The sequence below is a fragment of the Girardinichthys multiradiatus genome, chromosome 13 (assembly GCF_021462225.1).
Source record: "Girardinichthys multiradiatus isolate DD_20200921_A chromosome 13, DD_fGirMul_XY1, whole genome shotgun sequence".
Taxonomy (NCBI): Eukaryota; Metazoa; Chordata; class Actinopteri; order Cyprinodontiformes; family Goodeidae; genus Girardinichthys; species Girardinichthys multiradiatus.
Genome location: NC_061806.1, coordinates 31,941,612 through 31,967,384, shown reverse-complemented (window position 1 = coordinate 31,967,384; position 25,773 = coordinate 31,941,612). Strand labels below are relative to the sequence as shown.

The following is a 25,773-nucleotide window of genomic DNA, read 5'->3' as shown; positions in this document are numbered from 1 at the left end:
TTACTGGTGCAATGTGCAATCAATGAAGACTGGCTACCAGGCTGGTCCAATTTAGCCATGAAACCTCCCACACTAAAATGACAGGTGTTTCGGTTTCATTGTCCAACCCCTGTACTTCATAAGCACTACACAAAATTCAAGACATCAGTGCAGTCTGAGATGAAATTATGAATTTTAAGACGAGTATTACATTTTAAAGGCTACCCAGTGGAGCAGTGCAGCAAGAACAGGCTGTGTTAAATCTGAGCAGGTTCTGCATAGAGTTTACATGGACTCCAATTTTCTCCCAGAGTCCAAAAACAAGACAGCCCTTAAGGGTAAGTGTGTATTGTTAATTATCCTCTGCGTTTCTGTGATTGACCCGCGACCTGTCCAGTTTATCCCAGCCTTTCATAAAATTGACTGCTGGAGACAGGTGCCACCCTCCCGTGACCCGCAAGGATTAAGCAGATATAAAAAATGGATGGATGGGTGGGTGGATGGATGGATGGAGAGATGGGTGGATGGATGGGCTTTATTGTAGAACAACGGTCTGGATATAAATCAGTTATCACTAAGTTTATTAAAAAAAATTTAATTAAACAAAAGAAATCAAGACTCAGGACACAAAGTTCTACAACAGTTCCTTGATTATTTATTTGTTTATTTGCATTGTAGCATTAACCATTCCTTGTTAAACACACTCCTTCAAGATTTTGCATTTTTTTCTGATTATTGCAAATGAAAGATTTGCAGAATCTTCAGTACTTTTTGGGGAGAAAGGTGCTGCTTGTTTGTGTGAATGTAGATCAAATGAACAAAGATGCATGGATCCACCTAATATAAACATTACACAGGAATTAATAGGCTCACATCACATTCAATGAGTCCTTTTCATCCAGCTCTACATGTGGAAGGACCTGTAAATATAAATACCCCTGAATCCTGGGGAGACTGAAAAACAAACAGCAGTCAAGGATTATCCCTTCGTGAAAGAAAACAGCCACAATCAGTCACAATAAAGCCAAAGATAGCTAGCTAAAAAAGGTACATATTGTTGGAAGGTACACGATATATGACAAAGCTATGAGGAAGACAGAGGTTTCCTTGATCAAGGTAGCTACTATTCAGTCACGCTTTGGGAAAAGCAACGGATATCATTGCTTGAAAGAAGAGGTTTTAAAAAATTAAGATTGTTTATAGAAAAGAAGGAATGATATGAAAAGCAGGTAAAAAAAATGACAGCCCTCTAAATCTAGTGAGAATAGTAAGAAAGGCCACTAGAGAACATGAGAGAAGTTCGACATAAGAAAAGCTCAAACAAGGCAGTCGAGCAAACAAATGTGCAATTAAATATAAAGGCAAATTTTTACACTTACTACAGTATAGCTTAAGATTTTTTTATTCACACAGTCATTCAGTCTGATGTAATGGTTTCTCAGTCAGTAAGAAATGTAGGTCCATGTTTCCATTTCCTCAACAGCTTTCTCAACAACTCAGCTTAAAGATACTTTATCAGCTTGTATTTAGTGTTGTTTGCTGCTCCTTTCATTTCACATTTCAGACAGCATCTCCTACAAGCATCTGTTGATACAGTTTAAATAAAAAAATCAAGTCTTCTTTTATAAAGCTTAATGAGACAAAGTGGAAATCATTGAGTGGAATATTCGGGGTTCCCGCACATTTTTTATTCCAGAATTCAGTGCATAGCAGTGCTTCAGCGCTAACTAGTTGGGTTTTATTTTGTGTATGTTATATAAATCATTTACCAAGACCTTGCTAAGGTTGGCTTCTGATCCAGCAGTGTGGTGAAGGGCACTCATTGATTATTCTGATCTTTTTTTTGGCACGTTAAATCAACTAACATTTATAACACTTCGCTTTTTTAGTCTGGACTAATTTATCCTACAGTAAATACAAACTCTTTAAAGTACAGTTTGTACATTTCACTGCTCAGTTTGATGCCTAAAGAGCCAGTGTTTAGGGAACACAGGTCCACTGGATCTAGATGTGAAAAACAATATGTGAAATGGTCCTATTTTTTAAATATTTGGGAGTTTTTTGGGGTGTTTTCTCACTCAGTAACCCTAAACCAAACCGATAATTAAGTCTGTCAAAAAATCCATTTAAGATGTAGAAATTCAAAAGGTAAAATATGCGAATTAAATATAAATGAAGGTAAGAATCACTTCACTGTGTTTTGATACAGCCCGTTATATCTTTTAGGTAATAGAATAGGAAATAAAATCTGGAGAATCTGGAGAACATTTTTCCATATTTTGTTTTCTTTTTCATACTTGTCCAGAGCTAGAAAATGATCAAAGCTAATTCCATACATCCTGTAAAATAAACCCAGAGGACATATGAGTCTTCTTTACATGTCATATACTCTCAGAACCTTGAACGTTTTGGGTTTTACATTAGATTTACGTTTTGGGTCTGGTATTTTATCTTTCTATACCCTGTTCTCTCAATGTACCCTGTTAGCTAGAGGGAACCCATCAGAAAAAGGCCAGCATTTATACATGATGATGGTCATTCCTACTGAGTAACGGCTCAGTAAATAAACACCTCACATTGATAACTGTTTTTCCATGTTCCAAACAAAAATGAGTGCACAAAAACCTCACGAGGAGCCGGGTTAGAGTTCAGAACTTCAAATTCTCCTGGAGACCAAATGAAACAATAGCCGTTTCTGCACCCATTTTTAATTTTCCCTTTTGATTTAACAAATAAATCAAAATTAACTAGAAAAACTAGATTTCACAAAGATACTTGCAATACAACAGCCCCAGCTTCTCCCACATGTTGGAAAAACATTTCAGCCATTTGTTTCAGAAGTGCAAAATAATAAGAAAATAAAATCTTCATTTATGTGTTGCATGGAGCAAATTTGGGCAGCAATTGGCACCTTCACCAAAAATCTTTATCCCATACAGTTTTAAGATAAATTAAGCAGTGGATATTCCACTCAATCTCTGCAAATATGACTTTCAGAAAGAAATCAGGAATGAGCAAACTATCAACAAGCTTCAATTCTGAAGCGCTTAGTTCAACTGGGGAGTCTTAGTCTTAATGAACCTCATATACATTCACCTGGAGGCCCTCTCTTCCTGCTGTCAAAACAGTTCCACATCTGATCCTTGTCCAGGAGTGGACTTGGAAAAACGTCTTGAAACATTAGTCCCTCAGATTGTTGATGTGAGCACAGATCTTCAGGGCCGGTCCCAGCTTAATGTTCATGGTGGACATCAGATGCTCCTCCTTCAGCAGGAGCAAAGCCTGTCCGTCGATTTCCTGCGACAGAAACTGGGAGGCGAGCTCCTCGCAACCTGAGAGCAACAGGAACACAAGCGAAGAAAGAAAAATGGGTGGAAAACAGGCAGTGATTAGACAGGAATAATTAAAAATGTAAAACCAAAAGAAACAAAGTATAAAAATAAACTGTTTAGTTACCATCTGGGAAAAAAGCTAAAACACCTTTTCCAGTTTGACATAATAAATGTATCTTTTTTTGATAGAAAGACATAGAAATAGTGTGCAAACCTTTGCAACTTTTGTATTAACTACATAATGCTTAAGCAATTCTTGCAGATTAAAGTTCTCAACTCACTCAAAATGTAAAAGAACATTAGGCGTTCTCAATCTAAGAGTATGTAAGCATCAGATCAACTAATAAAGTTCCTTCAGTTTAAGTGAAGGAACATAAGTTGGATTTACCAACCTTGTAGTGAGGAAATAAACTGTGACACTTCCTCCACTGTCCACTGGGTGGGGCTAGGAGGCAGGCAGTTGGGTGCTGAGCTCTCAGTTACAGCAGGTGGAGGTGGCTGGTGGCAGGAAGCTGATGAGGCAGGTGACAGAGACATGGCGTCTTCTTCGTCCTCCTGTCCACTGGACTCTTCTTCCGAATGGCTGGACTCTGAACGGCACTGTGGGTGGGAGAGGAGGGGGATTACTGGGGATTCCTAATGTAGAAACTGTTGAATTACTGAACAAAGCCCTTAAATGAGATCCGTTAGCAATCAGTGATGTATTCAGTATAAAATGCCTGATTTAAACACAAGTGGACGACAGCTTTATGCTTAACTGCAGAGTCAGTGGGCACCTAAAACAAAACTGATATTTGGCTAATTTCAACCTTGTTTTTTAGTAATGCTAAAAGCTACAATAGGCTCACTTTTGAGCAGTTTACATAGACTGTTCAAAAGAGACGTGATGCACATGAAGCAAACAGTTCATTTCCATAGTTTTACATATCAGAACATCACACCAAAAGTGACCTGGTTTAAAGGATTCAAAGCACTCTAAAATTCTTTAAATCTCACCTAAAGGATACAAAAACACAGCAGAATCTACATTGCAGTTTTTTACTAATCAAAAATGAAACAAGCACAGGAAACGTTGTGCGTGAAGTATTAAATATACCCCACTGACTGAATAGCTTGAAGAAAAAGCTTTTGAAACAAAATTTGTATATAAAAAAATTTATATAATTTTCACATATAAATGAACCCCTTACATGTTTTCCTTGCGTTGCTTTATTGCATGTATGACTCAGATTTGGGCCAAGGGGTGAAATACTTTTTATAGAGGAATTCATTGTTAGGCAAATGTCAGCAAGGTCCCCAGGTACCGTGACAGCAAAACGAGCCCAAATCATCACCCTTTTACCACCATGCTCAACAGCTGATTTGAGGTGTTTTTACATTTGTGCAGTGGTATTTTTTTATATGGCTCTGTGGATTATGGCCAAACACCTCTACTTCAGGCTCCTCTGTCCAGAAGTCCTGTGGTTCAATATAAATGCAAATTTATAAACCTACACCATGTTGCCATATTCTTTAGAGACAAGAGCCATTTTCCTTGTTCAAAACAAGTGATGTTTCTTCAGTTATTTTGTAATTGTCCTGTCATGAACTTTAATATTTAGCTTTTAGATTAAAGGGGGGGTAACACCTGATTTTCGTTGCTGATGTCTTCCCTTTTGGGCATTACGTTAATGCAAACCTGTACACTCCAGAGCAGCAAACTAACAATACTCTTGCTTTTATGAATGTTGTCACATCCAACACATTTGAATAAAACCACCTGGCTCGCAGATCCTTTTAGAATTTGCAAGAGCACGCTTAGCTTTTTGACTGCATTATCATTTATTCTTGCTTTTTTCTGTAACTGTATGTACTAGGTCCACAACAGGTAAATGGCAATGACAATCTGGGGAGCAAGTGTGGTTTTAGATGCATCTCCAAAAATGGTGGTGGAGCTACAAAACTAGTGTGACCAGCCAGATGACAATCATTCTACCCACTGAAATGCAGCCCATCTGCCATAAAAGCCAGCTTGCATAAATAAAGACTAAAAATGCACAATCTAAGATACAAGCTACCTTTAAATACACTATAAAGAAGGTTTAATGTCATAAAAACAGAGCCGCTGTATTTTGGTGGCTTGGTTATGGCCACTAGATGGCACCAAACCTCAGTCAAAGAACTCAAACCCTAAACTCCTCAACAATATAAGATGGTGACATTTCTAGTGTGTGCTTTAGATATTTGACATACAGCTCATCCCTTTCCAGTTTCATTGTTACAAAAACTGCTTTGATTAAATTCATTCTAAAAGAATCTCTTATTCCAGTTTGCTTAGAAAGAACGGAGTAAAAGCTGTAGTAGCAGCAGCTTATTTATACAAATCTTTTTATAATCTTTTATAATTATTTAACATAGTTTTGGGCAGGACGTTTATCTCACCTTTGCAGGTACGGGTCTTCCTGCTATCTTTGCGCTGGCTATTTCTGAGCTAGTCCTGCGAGGAACCCTCCTCCTTGCAATCCCTCCTTCCTCATCTGAGTTAGAGAAGTGACCCTGTTTCTGGTCTTGGTCCTGGTCCTGATCCATAGTGTGATCCCGATCTTGGCGCTGGCTGTGACTGTGTCGCATGGTGAAGTTTTGCCTGAAGCTGACGTTGTACCTGGGGAACCAATACATACTGTATCGTAGACAAAGAGTGACATATACGGTACTGAAGCCGGGACGAGCAACACACAGTTTTTATCTCTTTGGACCATGTGTGGTATCTAAGTTATACACACGCAGTGGGCAAAGAGACAAATGCAAAGCAAAAGCAAAATAATTCATAACTCATATGCTGACAAAATACTTTTCCAAACAATGCAAAATTTGCATTGTTTATATTGTAAAACATATGATGTAATAATACAAAATAGAATCACAAACTGATGCAAATTCAATAGAAAAACTGAAAAAGTTCTCAAATGTCCAGCAGTCAAACACTTCCAAGCCAGTTTTGAATAGCAAGGTGAATTAATCTGGGCTATCAACATATTTAAACATAAAAAAACAAATTCAAGAAGCACAGAAAACACACATGCTGTGAATATCAAGCTAAAGCCACCCGATACTTCACATGACTGTCACACAATGTGAAAGATTCATGCAAATTATCAACCCTTGAGCTTATTCACAGTTTTTAACTCACAGCCAAGATTTCAGAGTTTGGTTTTACCAGGATTTTATGTGAGAGACCAACACAGTTTATACATAAGTGGAGTGGAAGGAAAGATACAGACATGGTTTTCAACCATTTCTACAATTAAAAATCTGAAAACGTTTATACATTTGTGTTCAGCCCCTCTGAGGCATGACTTTGTAGAACCACCTTCTTCCGCAATGTTGGCTGCAAGTCTTTTGCAACATGTCTCTACCAGCGTTGCACATATAGAGACTGACATTTTGGCTCATTTTTCTTTGCAGTAGTATTTTTGTTTGAGTAAAAAAGTGCAAAAGTTCAAGGGTATGAACACGTTGAAATGCATTCTTTATTTTAATGTATTGTTTTCTCTATATTTTCACTCAATTTTGCTTAAATCCCAGAGACATTAACGTAGCAATGGGAAAAGACTCAGCTGAAAGCAGTAAACAACCATCCAGAGCACAGTAAAATATGCCGCAGCTGCAGCAGCCTGAAAAGAAGTAAACTTTTATAGATGATGTTTACATTGTGTCACATGTTTCACGCGTGTAAAGTACCTCTTGGCGCAAGACATGGAGCAGAACCTTTTGGTGCCTCTGAACTGGCTGGCAGGAGCAAAGTTTTTGCAGTACTCACACTTCAGGACTGAGGACAAAGTTTCAAAAGAGAAGACACTAGATAAATATGTGACAATATCAAATTACAGAGAGAGTTGTGGTTTCAACGCCTTGTTCTTAATGTACATAATCACAGGTCCCTGAGGAAGCAAGGGTTATACTATGAGTTTTGTTTTCCCTCCCTCAGCTCTCCTGCAATTTAACTGAGGAGTGGCGATTCCCAACTTGGAAGCTGCAATTAAAACTGTGCTCTCTTATGATGCAGTCAAATATGGGTCAGACTGTTGCACGGTGTCTGTAAGGATAAGAGTAGTAGTACAGTGATTTGCTACATTAACTGGAAAGCTAACTTTAACCCACAATAATAAACTAAAAAATGTTGTCCTTTTCTTTCTTAAACCTGAATGTATAGCTGCTTTCAGAAAAATTATTTAGATAGTATCTGGAAATTTAAAAACATGATGAAGCTCGCATAGGGATGGCCACCTGTCTGAAGCACAGAGACACCATGTACAAGTAAAAGATTGAGATGCATCAAGAAACTATAATAGGCCGATCATCAGCTTGACTGGCCTCACCAGGGACTGGCTGGTTAGAAACTCAAAAAGCCAAGGTTTTCCCTGATCAGTAAACGTGCAAACGTGCATAAGCTCCCCAGGTGGTGATGACAACAACATCAGTCTGGACACCGATGCTAAGTAAAGAAAAACCACATCTGCACTTTTTTTTAGGTTATGAGAGAACAATGATTTCTACACAGTTCAGTTGATACCTGTTGCTGTAGTGACCGTTTCTGATTGGTTCATATCTGGACTGTCGTCAGTTAGATCCTCACCAGCTGAGTCCTTTGCTGGACCACATATCTGTTGATGAAGAAGAAAAGCAACATTTCAGCAACAACCCAGTGCTGTCTATATGAAAAGTGAATTACCATTACAGATGTAGTGTACACACTGGGAATGGCTCTGCTCCTTCCTGGATTACGAAGCCTTCAATTAGATGAGTGAGAACTTGTGGTTTAACAACAGCTTGGGGCGGCAACGCCCGCTCCCCCTGCCCGCAGGCCCCCCGGGACACAGACAGGACCGTGGTCGGAGTGGAGGAGGTCAGAGGAGGAGAAGCAGAACCTATGGAGGTAGTGAAGGAGTAAAGATTGGTCTAAAATGTTCTTCATGCTTTTCAGAGACTGTTCCGGATAATATGGAGAGGCATATCTTTGTGACGAAGGCATGGACTGTTATCGTCAGTTAGTCATTTTCTACCCTTCTTCCATAGTGGGACGCAGGGAAGCTGCTGCCTACCAGCAGTCAATGAGCAGGAGGCGGGGCACACCCTGGACAGGTCGCCAATCGATCACAGGGCAACACAGACACACACAAGACAAACAACCACGCACACACACACTCATTCACACTTAAGGGCAATGCAGAGACCAACCGACCTAACAGTCATGTTTTTGGACTGTGGGAGGAAGCCGGAGTACCCAGGGAGAACGCACGGGGAGAACATGCAAACTCCATGCAGAAAGACATTAAAACATACATTTAAGCCCGAATTTATTAATACTTCTGGTAGACTTAGAATTCAAATTTTGGTTGATATATTTGACTTTGGCATCCATTCTTATAACTGCTGACTTTAAGGAGTATGAATAATTTTGGGCTCAGCTGTATCAACATATTTGAAAAAAATGACTGAATCCACCTACTGTATTCTGCTTAGCCAAACAATTACACAATTTCATGTAACTGGTGTGGTAAAACAGCCTAGTTGATAATAGGCATTTCATTTTTCCAGCAGTTTTTGTGTTTGTGTCTGTATGCTATATGTATGAATATACTTTATTGTTTCCTTTGGGATCAATAAAGTATATTCTATTTTATTCTGTTTTATTCTATGCAGTAACAGATGCATTGCTAAAAGACTGATGAAAATTAAATTTGTTTTTCCTGTCACCTTTATCATTATTGCGATAAAAACAATATTTTGTGGTACTGTGAAGTTACCTGCACTGATAAGATTGCCTGGGGGTGTGGAGGTGTGGTCTTTGACTGGCTGGAGCCGTGGAGGAGATGGACCGTCTTCATCGTTTGCTGAACCGGAATCTGATTTCCTTTTTAGGGAGGCGCTCACCTGCTTCCCCTTAAGACAATACAAGCAAAATGAAAAGATGAAGCTTGGAACAGATTTCTGCAGTTAAAAAAGGAGAGCAGGTGAGTTAGCTTTGTTTCTAGACCCAAAACTTGTTTATATCACCACACAAAAAGATGAAGACTTTGAAACTGGCTAAAAATGTAAATTTATCCATCATATTAATAGAACAAAACTATTTCTCTTCAAGGTTTCCCACTGCTGGTGTAGATAATTCAGTCATAATTAAAGTGCCTATTCCAGACTTTAATATAACACATCAGTACAAATACTAAGGCTACTACATAAAATAAAATAAATCCTGAGCATTGCTAACATAATTCTAGGCAAGATTCTCCTCCAGATAACTGTAGCTTATGCTTTTTTGAGAAAGTTTACCCTTCTTCTTCTGCTACTCATAATAACGTTTTCTAACAGATGTGTGTTTGGTGCCACCCTCTGACTCCGACTCTTGGCACCCACAGCCAACACAGAACACCTGGGCTGCACCTGGACGTCTGCAAAGACCACTCGAGATCTTAGTGAGATTTAACAGATGATGATATTTGTGTCACACGGGCTTTGCATGTCTGATGAATAGGGTCATAGTTTAATAAAAGGCAAGAGAAACTGCAACCCTTTAAAAAGGGATCCAACACATTTTTCATATCAATACTCAGTTACTTCTCCAATCTTAAAGTTTAACATTATTAAATTAATACACAAAGCATCTTGAAATTGATTGTCTGATAGTGAGACTTTATGATCTGTATGTTTTATAAATCATGAAACAAGACAAGGTGGATGTGGGCTTTTTAATTGGAAGAGATAAATAGCCATTTCAGTACTTAGTCCAGTAAAATCTGGACTAACCCATATCAGCTCTATTAAAGATACAAAAACTAGTAATTTTAGTGTTTTGTTTATTATTCAACAAGATTCAGTTTAACAACCATGGGACCAGTTTAAAACCCAAATTAAAAAGTCATTAGGACTCAAGAAAAAGTAGCAAAATGGCTTTTACTGATTTTAGATCAAGTTCCCAATCGTTAACGTAAAAACCAAAATACTGATGGTTAAATGTTGAAATAAGTGTTTGATTTGCCATATCAAAAGGTAAAGAATACATTTTTGAGACATTTGTGTCATCCAGACTTATATAATATAATAATAATCATCTTTATTGGTCATTGCACATGTACATTACAACAAAATTTGTCCATCCCTTACAGGGAGCAGTATACAGACTTACGACTGTATAGGATCCCTGACCTCTGTTCCTTTATTTTCAGGGTACCAGAATGTTTGGGACAACTGGGTTTACAAGTGTGCTCACTTGTGCACTGATAAGATGTTTACTGATATGATGCATTTCACAATTTAGAGTTTGTAGTTGTCACTGTTTAATTTACAGGAAAAAGCTGCACCAAAAAAAGTTGAAGATATCTTAACGATTGTGAAAAATAAGAATAAAACGAAACTAGTCAAACCTTAGGATGACCAAAATCAACTGCCTAGAATAACAGAAAGAATGCACTGGCGAAATCTGTAATTACAAAGGAAGTGGCATGCTAAGTATGACCTCCACATCATGAAAAGGGAATCATCTGCATTTAAAAGAAAACTCCCTAAAACGTCTCTCCAACAGGTCATAAACAGTCCTCAGAAGGCAGGGGTGTCTGCCAGGCACCACAATATACAGATTACTTCATAAACGAGAATACCCAGGCAACAATACAAGATAGAAAATACTACGCAACCACAAAAACAGATCTTCTGAACAGAGGAGACAAAGATTAACGTCTATCAGAGGAATACAACAGGAAAATATGAAGACTAAATAGAACCAAACTTACAAAGCAGAGCTGCTCATCTGTAAAATATGGTGGTGGAGGTATTATGGTTTGGGCACGGATGGCTGCCACAGGTATCTGAACACTAATCTTCATTGATGATAAAACTGGTGATATCTTTTGCACTAACCAAAACATACCACCACTGTCACATTTAGAAGAAATGTGGTCTGATAAACTGGAACAGTACTGTTAAACACAAAGAGTACTTCTGGACAGAATACACCCATGTCGAGTATCCCATACCCTGGAACTCCCAACTCAGTGAATTAGCTAATCACCTAAAAAATCTGATTAGTGGAAAATCAAATCTGTTATTACAATTTTGCATAACTATGTGATTGTAATTATTGTTGATTTATTTATGTATTTGGTTTATGTTTGCTTATTGGGGACCATCAACCTGTCCAGGCGACAAAAGATGGCTGCAATCTTGCATATTTACATTTGATTTGTAAATGTTTATTAATATATGTTGCCCACATTTTAACTAAATAAAACTTGAAAGTTGCATTAATTATGTATTTGTCTCCAACCTCACAGACCAACATAATAATCCCATACTGCTAAATTAAACAGTGAGTTTCTCACTACTGAAAAATAGAAGATTAGCAAATGGGCAAGCCAGTCTCTGGATTTTAATCTAACAACACATGCCTTAAATTTGCTGAAGAAGAAGCGAAAAGGAGCAAGTGCCCAGGGAAAAGCAGGAGATTAAGTTTGTTAAAGTGCAGACTTGTTGGAAAAGCACCACTAAAAAATATGCAACATTTTAAGCAATCAATTAATGCAAAATAAATACTTTAAACACCATTAATCCCTGCTAGATTATTCCTCTCAAACTTTATGGTACCCTCTACTGAGGGAAGTTAGTACAATGTCAATGTGTCTTTATCTCAAACACTATAGAGGGCACTCCAGATGTGTAGTGTGGGGCATCATCATCTGTCAAGTGTCTGAACCACATTATAACTGGTAAAACACAGTAATCAGCTGACCTGAGGAGTCTGACCTCCTGACGAGTCTCCATTTATTGTCACACCAGCTCTTTTCTGCTCTTCAGTCACCTGGGGGAGAGAGTGTGTGGAACGAGACTGGGAGGGGGGAGGAGCTGTAATGGTTTGTAACTGAGAGGATGCGGGGCTATGAGCTGAAGGTCCATTCTGACTCTGTGCAGAGCTTTGATTGGTCTGGTGATGCATGTGAGGGGCCTGAGCAGATGGGGGAGCCTCCTGGGGAGTCTGAAGAGTCTTAAGCCCCACCCCTCTGCCAACAACCCCACCTTCCCTGGAGGCGATGGAGGCCACCATGGTGAGCAGGCTGGACGAGCTGCTGAGAACAGCAGCTCCATCTTGGCTGCAGCTGCCACGGGTGAGGGCAAGAGCCTGGGTGCCCCCTAGTGTGCTCTGCCTGGCCCCCACTATCTGGACCGGGATATGTGGAGGCTGGGAAGGGTGGTTAGAGCTGCTAGCAGTTGGAGGGGCAGGCAAGATTGGAGGAGGGTTTCTGGAGGGAAGTTGAAGGGGCAAGCGAAGTCCCTGCAAAGTTTTCGGTTGGATGGGAATGGGTCCATTAGGATGGCCCGATTTCTCAGTGCCGAGCGCGGTCTTCTGCAAAGGCTGCACCACAAGAGTCTGAGCGTTGACTGCAGGTTTGATGGTTGCCGTGCCAACCGGGTACCCATGGGCCTGAGATGTCGCATTGGACGTCAGGACCAATGCATGCGCTGTTGTGGGAGCTGTGGCCAGTGTTCGAGTTCCATGAAGTAGAAGCTGGGAGAGAGGGATGGAGGAGGTGGAGGATGAGGAGGAGGAGGAGGCACCAGATGAAGAGGCGGCGTGTGCTTTAAGGTTAGTAGGCTGGGGGTAGGTAGGGATTTTAATGTGAGGCGGCTGTGGGCTGGGTTTTGTTGGGGACTGAGGGGTTGATGGGTGGGATTGCTGGACCAAGGAGTAGGCAGCTGTACAAAGACAAACATATATGATAATATGTGGTCACAATCAAACCATCAAAAACAGAACATCTGTAAAGTTTGGCACAGGAAAAAAACACATGGCAATATTTGATTAAAAAAAGCTTGGAAGGACTAATAACATTTTAAAGTGGTCTTGAACAATCGGTCTTCAGGCTTTTAGATGGTCTTTTAAAGTTTTTCTTTGGACTTTGGCTGCTTTTTCATAAATTATTAGCCAAGAACCTACCATGTTTACAGGAATGTTTTTCTTATATGTTAAATAAATCATTAAGGCATGAAACTGCTCCTAAACTCAAAGAATGACTCAGTGTTGTTATCACATATCCCAGACAACTCGGCAAAGAACCCTTTTTATTTTTATGTAAGCAACTTATCTCAAAGACGCAATTTTTAACTTTTGCGTCCTTCCACTAAATGTATGAAAAACTCTCAAAAGCGAGCAGACAACAATAAGGCTGAATGTATTACAGCAAACCTGCTGCATTTCATCACTGTTAAACCTTTAAGGTCTATCATGAAACATGGTGGATTTGGAAATGTCTGCAGCAAGGTAAGGGTCTGAATTTTCGAAGAGAAACTAATGAAGACTGCTGTTTTAGTAATGCACTCACTAGTACCAGATGCTAAACTCTTTCATCATTCTGTCATCTGTCAGAGGCTGGTAGATGGCTACGAGAAGCCTCTGTGAAGTTATTTTACCCAGGTGGTAAAAACAGCAATTGGGGGGTAGGGCATATAATATGTGAACCTCCCCTAATCAAGAATTGTCAACTCTTGTCTCAACAATTCAGTATTTATTAAGATGTCCTCATTTTTAAATTACTCTATAACAAAAGCATCTGCTGGAAAACAATGCAAATAAAAAATAATGAATGAGGTGAATCAAAATCTGGCAACATTTCCTTTCTTCCCACCTGAGTCAGTTCTGTCTGCGGCTTCAGTTTTAACACCCACACCTTTAGGACTCGACACACCTCGGACGGCAAGATTCTGTGCCTACAGATACACAGGAAACGTTTCAGCGGCATCAGCAATTCACTGTTGTGGTACCAAGCATGAAATCAGTGCACAGCAACATAATCTGACAGAAACAGAACCAGATCAAACCGTTGGCCTTAGTTACTCCACAAACCTGGTCATTATCTGTCTGGCTGCTGGAAGAGGAGGCTGGTGTTACTTCCTGCTGCTGCTGAGTCTGGGGCTGCTGGGCGACAGTCGCCATAGCAGCGGTTGCTGTGCTACCGGGCATGAAGATGAGCTGGGAGGGGATGGGGGTCCTTAGGGAGCGGTTGACCTGCAGGACAAACGGCACGTTGCCAAACACTGATGCTGAGGTCACATATAAGCAAAGATTAAGTCTGTCTGAGAAAAACTCACCCTCAGGTACATTTGTCCCTGACCACCTGCTGGCCCGCTCAGCAGCACGGACTGACTGATGGTGGATGTTGCTGAGGCACCTAAAGGGCGGCTGCTGGTTGTAGAACCTGCTCCAGATGTTACACTGGCCTGAAAAGAAACAATAAGAGATGTTAATATGTACAATTCTTTCTTTTCCTAATGGAATGTAATTGAAATGGGATTGATTTCTCCGCTAAATTAAAAGTGAGTATTGCTTGGTGAACCAGACTACATCAGAAATAATAGTAGAAGGTAAGGAAAAAATGGGAAAAAAGCATAGAATTGTTTTAAGTTTGATGCAAATCTTGATCATCAACATTTAACCTACGTAATATTCAATTATCATTTTCTTAAAATATATTCTCTGTTTACAAAGGATGCTTAATGGCTCTGATTGTGACTGGAATAAAACAATTTCCTCTTGAATGAATAAAGTTGATGACGACAATATCCAGCACTGAATGATGCATAGCCAAGGAATCAATAATCACACAGTGTTTTATATATAATTTCATCTGTGTTGGGGGCTGTTTACCTAAACCTGTTTGCTTAAAACTAAACCGTACTCTGGATTTGCTATGCGAATTTCACTGACAGAATTTGCTTTCGAATCAAACTGAAAATCTAGGGTTTTAAATGTTTTCCAGCCATGCTGGGGAAATTTTCCAACATAGATATCTAGACTTCTGTAAGTCGTTAGTCCTCTTTGTCTTTGGTGGAACCCATGGATCTCTACTTTAATTTTAAAATAAAGTTTAACACTTATGCTCAATTTGCAAAGGCAACGAGAGCCATGTTGAATGCTTTGCAACTGCATGACCCTAATAGCAGTTTTTTTGTGTGGACGTTTTTATTGCACTGCTTATTTCTGCCTTTTACCATTTTATATGAATGCAGTGTTGTGGTTTATTAAAGCTCAGATAAAGATTAATTGCTTTAGTTTTCTTCTAGTGTTGGTGTTTCTCCGTAAAATACTTTCATCAAATTAGCTCAAAGCTATTATTGTGAACATTCTAAACTAGTTCATTCTTCAGAATGTGAAAGATTTCTGGTGAAAATATAGTTTTCAATAAAAGTTTTCAATAAAACTAGAAATGACAAGTTTGCAACTGGTTACTAACTGGTCAACTAAAATTAGGACTTTTTTTTTATTAGGAACCAGCCCAAAAGTCAAATTGGTGCATCTTTGCCCTGTACATTTCCATAAAAAACAGGGTTTGTAAATAAAAGGCTTTTTAACATTATGATTTTTTATTTTATGTTAGCAAGAAATAACAAAGCGTACTACTGTAGTGCTGGTGGTCTGAGAAGAGCTGCTGGAGGGACACGACTGACGACTGGCTGCCAGAGTTGCCTGTAGGAAATGAAACAAACAGTAGAAGCAGAGGAAATGCTTCTGGCTTCATTTGAATCCAAACAAAAGTGGTTACAGAAGCTGTCGTGTGGTTGACAGAGGACGTGGCTCATTGTGTTTGGTGGTATTTCTGCCAATCTAACAAAACAGCTGTCCAAGACAGTCATAGGCTTCTATCAGTTTAAAAAAAATCTGTTAAATAAGCAGAGTGGATTTTGAAATGAGCTTCAACATACCTTGACTTGTTGCACGGCAGCCAGATTCTGCAACTGTGCACTGTTGATTTGTTGCTGCAGCATCAGTTGCTGAAAGTACTGAGCTGCATTAGGCTGTCTCTGCAATGCCTGAAGGGCCTAGAGGAAAGGACAGAGAAACAAAAATCGAAAAGTATGAAATGCAGTTTTAGGGTAAGAATAGATAACAGCAGATTTAAATAACCAAAGGACAAAAAACAACTTAATGATTTAGATGGACGGCTTTTAAAAGGAAACTATTAGAATGAAGGCATACAAAGAAAAAAAGAAAGAATTTAGATTAGAGAAGACAACAACCCAAAAAGATAAATGAAAACATCAAGAGCAGAGAAAGAGAGGTGCTGCTGCAGTTTCCTGTCAGGACCCTGATGTACGAGTTGAGGCTCATACAGTAATAAGCTGAAGGATGAATGGGAGTGCGGCGGCTTGGATTAGTATGTGCGGGGTGACAAAGACTGATGGCTGTGGAGGGTGACAAAGGCCTGAGAAAATAACACCCAGCCTCCTTCTAGTCTCACTCTCCTTCTTCACCTACCCAAATCTGTCACTAATTATTAGTTTAGGTCATAAAATAGAAAAACATACCACCCAAAGACAAAATTTGGGAAAACAAATGCATGTAATTACAATTTTTTTGTTTGGAAAGAATCTTCGCGATTCTACTTTCATAGTTAAATAACCAGAGTTCATCCACAGTTTTAATGTCGAAATTCCATACTTTTCCAGACTCACATTATCAGAGTTCTCTTTATATATTTAGCAAATTTTAAAAGCATAAATATAAAGGTTCACAATACATTTTCTGCAGTTCATGAGTTCAAGTTTTAAATATCTTTAAAAAGCTTTAAAATACAGGTAACAAATATGACATATGATGGAAGCAAGGTAGGAAGGAAGAATGGAAGGAAAGAAGGTAGGAAAAAAGAAAGAAAGAGAAAGGAAGGAAGGAAGAAAGAAATACAGAAAGGAAGAACAAAAGGTAGAAAGAAAAAAAAAGGAAAAAAAGAAAATGTACAAAGAAAATGTTTAAAAGAAAATATGACAAAAGGAAAGAAACAATAGAAAGAAAAAAGGAACAAATGAAGAAAAATACAAAGAAGAAATAAAAGGGAAGAAAATAATTAAAGAAAAAGGAACAAAAGAGGACACAAGAGAAGGAGGAAGTTAGTAAGGAAAAATAGAGAAAAATAAGTTCAGAGGCAAAAAAGATTAATCTGATTAAGGAATCAGTTCCTTCTGTCTATGGAAACAACGCACACAGCACAGTGGTAAAATGAAAATAACACTGAAATGACAACAAACTTTATTTTAGACATTAATTTATTGTGTGTTTATAAGATGTCCTGGACATTGTTTTGATAGCAGTAGTATCATATCTTCTGGTTATGTTAGTGCTGTGTGCTGCTTTTAGATCCTTGAGAACATAACCATACTGCACATTTTGAATATTATTACATAAATAGTTTTTGCCATTTGCCGTCTTGTTTCTGCGGTTGAATCTGTTATCAAACTGCAAAAATGGCCGAAGTGCAGCGCTCTCTGACCTCAAGGGAGGCAGGGTGTGACGTGCCTCAGTAGCATTTAAAGAGACCACACCAAAACGAGTTGCTCTCAGATGCACCTCAGAACAGGGGTATAAGACGAGCCTGTGGAGCTACAATAACAAGGAATTCAGACCAAAGCATTGCAGTTCCACTTTATATAGACCACAACTGAATGATTTAAGTGTGAAAAGGAAGGATTAAAAAGCAGGATTTGTCCCCTTTAAGTCAATATTGTATTACTCATATAAACTCAGACCTACCTGTACCGCCTGCCTTTCATACGCAGACATGGAATTCATTGGTGAGGGGCGGGAGCTCGTCCCAGAGGATGTGCTCCCATTGGTCGAGGCTCCCTGCTGGTTCTGCTCTCCATCCGCCTCCATTGCTGCAGACGAACAGAGGAGACAAATGAGGCGACCTTAAGTTAAACGTCAAAAATGAAAACAACTTCCTCCTTGTAACTATTAAATATTACTGAATGAGCTACGGTAACACGAACACAGGGCTTCGATTTTGCAGAAATACCCAAGAGACTTGAACTTTTAATCGTTAGGGCTTTTAATATGCTAATCCTTCTTTTAACATTTTTGGGATATCAGAGAATCACTCAATGGTGAAACAATATCGAATATTGTAATGTTATCAGTTGTGACTGATTTATATGTTCTTGTTCATCTGTTAATTCAACTCTGTCTCTGACCTTTAGCCACCAGGGCACTGTCCTCTGTGTCAGGTGTGGGAATCTACGGCAGTGAGACTCCAACTAACAGAGTGAACATATAACTGGAATGCAAAGCATCAATTTCTGATACGTGGAGCATTATAGCAAACACATCTCATTCCTAAATGTCCTCTGTAATACTGCAAAGGTGATATATTTGCAATGTGTCACCTATATATTTTGGTCCTATTTTTGAGAGATGCCCTAATCAATTAGCCAATCAGTCAATCTCTTGATCAGCTCTCATCGGTGAATGGCAGGTAAAATAGTGAAAAAATATGATTTTTTTTTCTCTGTTCATTAAATGCATACTAAAAATGTAAACAATTTGTTGATTTGTAAAATACATCAACAGAATGTTCTCTGAGGTTAGGGACATTTTTCTTATAATCTCTTAATGTTTTCTTAGATTCAAAAAGAAGCCTGCATTGCAATTTTTCTGTTATGGTTTAAACATTCAAATGATTGAAACATTCAAATGTTAAATAATACAAAGTTTTTACTAATGAGTTTGTATGTGCTCTAATCCCTGGCAAGAAAATCATAAGCTGCTAAAACTGGCCCATCAGACAGAAAAAATATAATACTAAATCGGCATTAGCCGGTAAAGGTCTAATCGGTGCATCTCTTATTCATTCCCAGAATCTCAGCAGCAGACACATCATTTGATACCAACTTGTAAATGTAATGCTGCTGTCATGTTGAATTTTAACGTTTTAAATCATAACATAAATTTGAAAGTTCTGAGATACAGTGATTTTGGTCGACTACTAATTGTTCTCACCTCAAAACCTAAAGCTTATAAATGTTGACTAAATCTGATCTACAAAATAGAATTCTGCCTCAGAAAATATTCGTTTTACTTTTAAATATGCATCAACTTGCAGGTGATTTTGGATGCACTGTATGACCCATTTAAATCAGGTGTCCCTAACAGATTTTCATTTGCAGGATCGTCTCCTGTTCCACATCCTATAATATTCCCTCAGCACGCCAATCACTCCAACCAGCTCAGTCTGTCTGCCTCTGGCTCTGGCTGCAGCCTCCGCAACCACATAAAGCCTCCTTTAGAAGCAAACACAGAGCTAACGCTGGCTAGCTGCCCTCCATGCTTCAGACCAGTTGATACCAGATCCACTGGAGGCTACTCCTGCTAGTATCCCGATAGCGGCCGCCGCTTTGTGGCTCGTTAACGGGGCTGCTCGGTCCGTCCTTACCGTCACCGCTCCGGGTTTCTCAGCCTCCCTTCTGCACCGGCTCCCCGCAGCGGACTAAGCGGCCTCCCGGGCGTGTCGTACAAGCGGTGCCCGGTGGTGCTCCCTCTTTTTTTCCTTGTTCTTTTTTTGCAGGACAGCAGCAGCACAGATTTCACTGTTCTGCATAAATTTGCAGCTGATGTGTTGTTTAGAGGGAAACGCCTCCTTTTTTTTTCCGATGCTCTGCCTTTTCCGGCGCGACGGAATGACGGAGACAGACGAGGGGACACCTTGGACCCCGGAGGTCAACAGAGTGGAGACTTTAAAGCATCAAATTTGATATTTTTAATTTTAAAATAAATAAGTTGACAATAACACAACTTTTACTCTTGTTATTATTACTTTTCAACACTGTATAACTGTATTTTGTTACTTTGCAAAGGAGAAAAAAAAAACATAAATTGAATTGGAGTAAATTCAATATTGTAGTTTGGTTGTCCCTAGAAAATTCAATATTGTGTGTTTTACATTACTATTATTGTTATTATGCAAAAACTCATAATAAAGTGAGGAATTGTCTATGGCTTTGCAATTACGGTGAATTATTAATAATAATGGTTATGTGTAACATGGTCAGTCAAAGCCTGGGCATGCAAAAAATATGGCCCCTAAAGAAATGGTCTGAAGAAATTACTTTGTTGTTTTCTTAATATACTTACAAATTAACCCCAAAGTCATTTAAGACAAAAAGAGCAACATTGTCACAATATCCCTCATTACAACATGGCAACTTTATTTAGCAACAATATTTATTATGCACAGAGCAAATAAAACAGAGTGCATCTGTTGCACACAGAAAGGGTAAATAGCTATTCATGGTCTACCCATCGCTTCCAGTAACCACTGAAACACAAAAGTAAGTAACAGACCCTGGGCTGTTACTCATCAAATATCCATACAGTCACAGCACTGAAGCCCGAAATGAATGCAGTCTACAATTCTCAAACTCATTTTATGTGGGGACAAAAAATTACTGCACATATGTGAGTCAGCAGCAGTGCCTGGGTAAGAGTTAGTGAATCAAAGCACATCTCACATAAAAATGTGAGCTTTCTCATAAACACACCCTGAAATACAGTTCAAACACAGGTGAGGAAAAACATTACGAAACGCAGACAAAACAAACCCAAACACTTATCCTGCAACATCACAGTCAAGAACAAACATACATAAATATTATGCAGCAGTTGATTTACACTCAAATCTGTAAGAACAATACCTGTTGATTTAGTATGATTGGATAGTAACTGTGAAATACATACAGTATTTGCTAGGTCAACAGCCTGAATTTTTCTTAAGTTAAGTTATACCAGTTTGTAACATAATTCTTGGCTATTTCTAGGTAACACGACCCTGCAGGAACCTCTTTGCCACACTGATGTCTGTTTTGCCAACATGTTAAAGAATCATGGTGGAAACACATATGTGCCCAAACTGTCAATGTAATTTGATGAGACACAGCTGCAACAGATTGTTGAAGCAGACATGAGATGAAATTAACACATGAACTAGCAGCAGTAGCCAGTCAGACTTTCAAACCAGGCTTTTAAAATCTGCACAGTCAAATATTATTTAACCAAGGTAAAGAGCAGTGGGAGGAATCCAAAGAGTCTGGATTCCAAAATGAAAGAGAACAAGGTGGATGATGTGTAAAGTATACAAATTTACAAAAAAAAAAAAAATGAATGCCTATACTTTTATCTGTACACTTTGTGAAAAGTTTCAAGTTGCTTGCTATATTTATTAGTAGTCTGTACGTTGGTCTCTTCTCCTATACCTTTTTTAATCCTTTCAAATTCTTTAGTGCAACACCACAATCACATACCATGGCAGTATTTTGCAAAGTTCACTACCAGTAGTATATTGTAATCATAAATGATACACAAGATAAAGACAATAGTATATATATATATATATATATATATATATATACATATATTAAGAAAAAGATTGTACTGTGACAAAGGAAAGGAATAGTAAAGCTTGTATGTAAGCTAGAAGTAGCCACTAGCTGCTATAGGAAGTTGGAAAAGCAACAGCTGTCACTGGTTTAAAAATTGCGATTTTAGTTTGAGTCGAGTTGTTTTGATAAAAGAAAATTTCAAGACATCTCCCTACATCCCCACATAGAAAACATGTTCTTCTGCTTGCCTGCTTAGAGATTTCTGAATTTGTGATATTAAAATTCATTAGTGAAACAGTTTAAATTCCTTGCCAGTGCAAAAAGTGAGCAGTGTGTGAAAAGCCAAAAACAGAAGCAGCACCTCAACGGGAAATACTGAATATAACATTAATCTCGACTAGACAACTATCCTTTCTCAGTGCAAACTACCATCCACAATTACAGGAACATACATCAAAGCCAGGGAATTATATTCAATATTTTCAGTGAATGAATACACCCAGGTAACAAACTTTTTCACATCAACATTAAATTACAGCAACGTTACAAAGTTATGTCCTAAAATTATGCGTAGTGTTTATAAGTGGTGTTTGATTCAAATCTTAAATTTCTCTATAGATACTTTGTCTCTTTATAGATACCTTATCAAGGTATTTTTCTTCAAGTGTAAATTCTATTGCAAATATAGAAATAAATAAATGGTCGGCATGGGTGAGAAATGTTTTTCAAGTAGCTACAGCAATCCACACAGTCTCAAAAGAGTAAAGAAAATATACTTTTGTTACTCAAGTATACACAACACATATTACACAGTATTAGATATACAATATATTAATCTGTCAAGACTAAACAATGCAGATCAAGTTTTCACAGAGCAGACAGCATCAGGACGCCACACATAAAGCTTAAAGACATTTTGACTTACAATAAATCTGTAATACCAAGAAGTAAAATAAAAGAAATACCATAAAAATCATAACTTTTTTTGGTAACTGAAATATGTTTGAAATATAATGTTTTCTGAAAGCTGCTACTAAAATGAAAGCGACATTTTAGATTTTATTAATTAGCAACAGCTGATCCAAGAAAATGATTGAAGTCTTTGCTGACTATTCAGAATGCTATGATGCAATTTCCGAAACTTATGTCGAATGTGTCAAAAACTGTGTTAAGCGCATTTGTGGAAAAATAAAAAAGTATAACAAAACAAGTATTGTTTCCCAGATATATGCAGATTATCATGAGAAAATACTTGTGAAACAATAAAGTTATTACTGATCTGAGGATAAATTATTTCAGAGCATATGGCTTTTTTTTTTCAGCTGAATCAAATCAGTATGTCTGAGACACCTTTGAAATGTGTTAAATAAAATTGTTGATTTTAATGTCTTTACTGAAACCACGGCCTTTGGACTGTAATTAAGGACAGTCTACTGACACTTATTAAGCTTTTAAAACAATTATACACTAGTTAGGATGAGAGTGAAAAGTCCATATGGTCACGACTGATTCTACTAATTACTTGTAAAACTCAATCTCCAGTAAAGTCCTTCCTGATTGTTGTAATCGAACTTATAGACTCTAATTTAAAAGTCCATCTTTACAATGAAAAAGTACTCTGATGATTAAAAATACTTTATGTATAATTTTAAATGGACATTATTTTGTTTTGGTTATACCAAAACAAAATAATCATCACAGATCTGTTTTCTTTGATTTTAAGGGATAATTTATATCGTTGCAAAGACAAAAAAGTAATATCAAAACATAATTATTTATTAAATCTCTCAAGTTAGTTGCATCTTTCACGTAATGCCATGAAGCCAGCTCTATTAGAGTATTTGCACTTCCCCTTTAGTTGCATCTACATACTATAAGTGGTAATGTTTCAATAGTGATTGCACAGTTGATAAAGTCTTTATCTGTTCTACTGTCTGCTTGGTTAGACATATGCTTGTTATCATTAATGTAAATGTAAATCAATAGCACTGTGTTAGCTTGATGGAAAGCACTCCTGTGTTCATTACAACTACTGCTTATATAATAGATACTGGCTCTAAAGCTTGCCTGTCTGCCAAAGTGTAGATAGGATAGACAACGATGAACTAAAACTTCACTTTAAGTAATTCAGTTACTCCTCAACTGAAAGCAAATGTCCGTTCAGACTCACTTTTCATCTTTTGGCACTAAAATTTCTCAATATTATTTATAATCATTCATAAAAAATTATATTCTGACACAATTACAAAGAATATTCTCCCTTTTAGAAAATAAATATATTTAGCCTATTGCTCTAGTGGTACATCACAGCTATTTATCCTAAGATTCTTCTGTTGCAGTATATATTTTTACCAGTAACCTAAATCTCAAGATATGAAGCAATAAATCAATACGATTTGAAAATAAATAGCTGCTAAATGACTGATAGTAAGATCTTTAACCTAATTCTCTGGTTAATATATGATTTCATATGCAGCATCCTTCACTTTTACTGGCACCCCTTGTAAAACTGTGTAAAATGCCTCAGAATAAATCATGTTTTTAATGCAACATGGTCCTCTCACACTGAAAAAACACAAAAATCCATCCTTTAATCTGAGCTCATCAAATAAATGGGGAAAAATATCCCACAATAGGAATTCATTGTTCTTAACACCAGTAAAATCACGTCCCACAATTGACACCAGTATCAATTCCTATGCCATGAATGTAACTAAATCAGACTCTCTAAGAACTTTTGATTAGTAATCTATGACTTTTGGTTTCCCTAGGGTATAAATATGACGTGACAGGTTTTTGTTTCTTTCGAACACTCTTCATAATGGAAAAGACAAGACGAGCCTGTCTATAAACTACAGCAGATGTGTGTTGAACGACATGGGTGCCCATGTCTGTGGGGGTGCTCTGTGCATGCATATTTCTAGACCAGTTAGGAGCCTTAATGAGGTTTTTGTATTCCTATACACATTCATATGCCTATGAACATGGTTTTTAAGGAATTGTCATGTCTATTTTCTCCATATCTTGGCCATAATTACATTTAGCCAGCATTCAATACTTAAACAGGACGACACCATGTCAGCACACAAGCAGGTGCATCAGTCATTAAACCCCAACTAAATAATGAATGACTGTAGATGTCAGAATTTGAACAACAATGATGTATTTTAGTACCTATAGCTGCTGTTTAATCTGCAGATTTCACTATGCTGTTAGATGTGTTCATTAGGTGATTATTCATTTTGGCAATCCAAACAAGCACACAATTTAGACCTGTTAGACCTGCAATCTTGCAATCTTGTGGGAAAGAAACCAAAAATACAAGTTGTATGTGGTTTATGTGGTTTAACTTGTGGTTACAAGTTAAACCACATTACAATATGAACTAAATTATCTGTCACTTAAAAAACAAAAATAAATTAGTTAAAATGTGGATCTTTGTTAATCATGCCACTTGATTCATATAGAAGCAGCCTCTTGATTCAATCTTTTTAAATCACATCTGCTCCAAACATCCTCCTTATAGACTGCATTAGTGAACAAATTAGCTGCACATTTTTTGACCCAGGTTTTAGTTTCAAGTAACCGGATGTGAGTGACTTGAGACACACTGACCTTTGACTGACCCTTTAAATGGATGCGGCCGATTTCAGGAATGTACCGTAAAGTTGGAGAGAAACATTGAAACTGTTTCCATAGTTTCAGCGTGTTTGGATTCCTTGATTCTTCCCTCATTCAGAATTTTTGTCACCAATCAAAAATCTGTCTACACCTGTTCTACCTGCTCTCTTTGAGCGCTGGAATCATTTTTAAGGGGGGTTGTTTCAGTTGCTGGAGGGGCAACCGCAGTTGCCGCAGGAGCAGCTGTTTGAGCTGCTGCCATTGCTGCTGTTGGAGCTTCCACCAGTGGAACCTTCTCCTTCTCAGGAGAAGAGGCTGGAAGTGTCACGGCTGTGCTGGGGGTGGGCGCAGGGTCCTCAGCGGAAGAGGTGGCAGGAGTTTGAGCAGCACCAAAGCCACGGGCGATCTCGTCAAATGTCTTTCCCTTTGTCTCTGGAACTTTGATAAACGTGAAGATAAAAAAGATGACGAGGAAGGCCGTGAAGATGAGGAACACCCAAGCCCCACACCACTCCTGTGGAGAGACAAGAAGGAAATCAGAACTGATCATTTTCTCCTGAAAACCAAAACTGATTTAATCTCACCTGATATGAAGATTTTAGTATATAAAATTAAGTAACAGATAGCAGAAAAGACATAACAAAAAAGAGAGAAAGAAAACGGGAAGCCCAAG

The 25,773-nt window shown here is 38.1% G+C and overlaps 2 protein-coding genes across 3 annotated transcripts in view; both read right to left on the bottom strand.

The window, feature by feature from the left end:
- Positions 1-611: 611 nt before the first annotated feature.
- Positions 612-20,134, bottom strand: LOC124879020 (polyhomeotic-like protein 1). Of its 2 annotated transcripts, none has more exons than XM_047383276.1 (15): positions 19,538-20,134; positions 17,860-17,984; positions 16,038-16,154; positions 15,733-15,801; positions 14,427-14,555; positions 14,182-14,343; positions 13,964-14,045; positions 12,073-13,034; positions 9,098-9,233; positions 8,046-8,218; positions 7,864-7,954; positions 7,032-7,119; positions 5,733-5,970; positions 3,704-3,911; positions 612-3,311 (listed from the first exon to the last, which is right to left on the bottom strand). In XM_047383276.1, the coding sequence occupies exons 2-15, from the start codon at positions 17,980-17,982 to the stop codon at positions 3,160-3,162; spliced, it is 2,730 nt and encodes a 909-aa protein (XP_047239232.1). In that variant the 5' UTR covers positions 17,983-17,984; positions 19,538-20,134; the 3' UTR covers positions 612-3,159. The 2 variants fall into 2 exon arrangements, with proteins under 2 accessions (XP_047239232.1, XP_047239233.1); XM_047383277.1 differs by having other exon boundaries at positions 5,733-5,952.
- Positions 20,135-20,287: 153 nt separating this feature from the next.
- Positions 20,288-25,773, bottom strand: part of LOC124879022 (solute carrier family 2, facilitated glucose transporter member 1-like) — a 21,536-nt gene continuing 16,050 nt past the window's right edge. Inside the window, exon 10 of the mRNA XM_047383280.1 lies at positions 20,288-25,614. Within this exon, the coding sequence (XP_047239236.1) occupies positions 25,246-25,614 (369 nt within the window). The 3' untranslated portion in view covers positions 20,288-25,245. The remainder of the gene's footprint in view (positions 25,615-25,773) is intronic.

Coding starts and splice junctions, on each gene's coding strand:
- LOC124879020 (XM_047383276.1), bottom strand. CDS start 17,982: ATGGAGGCGGATGGAGAGCAGAACCAGCAGGGAGCCTCGACCAATGGG. Junction 16,155..17,859: donor ATGAAAGGCAGGCGGTACAG/GTAGGTCTGAGT, acceptor CCTTTCCTCTAG/GCCCTTCAGGCATTGCAGAG. Junction 9,234..12,072: donor CAGGAGGTCAGACTCCTCAG/GTCAGCTGATTA, acceptor TATTGTCTTAAG/GGGAAGCAGGTGAGCGCCTC.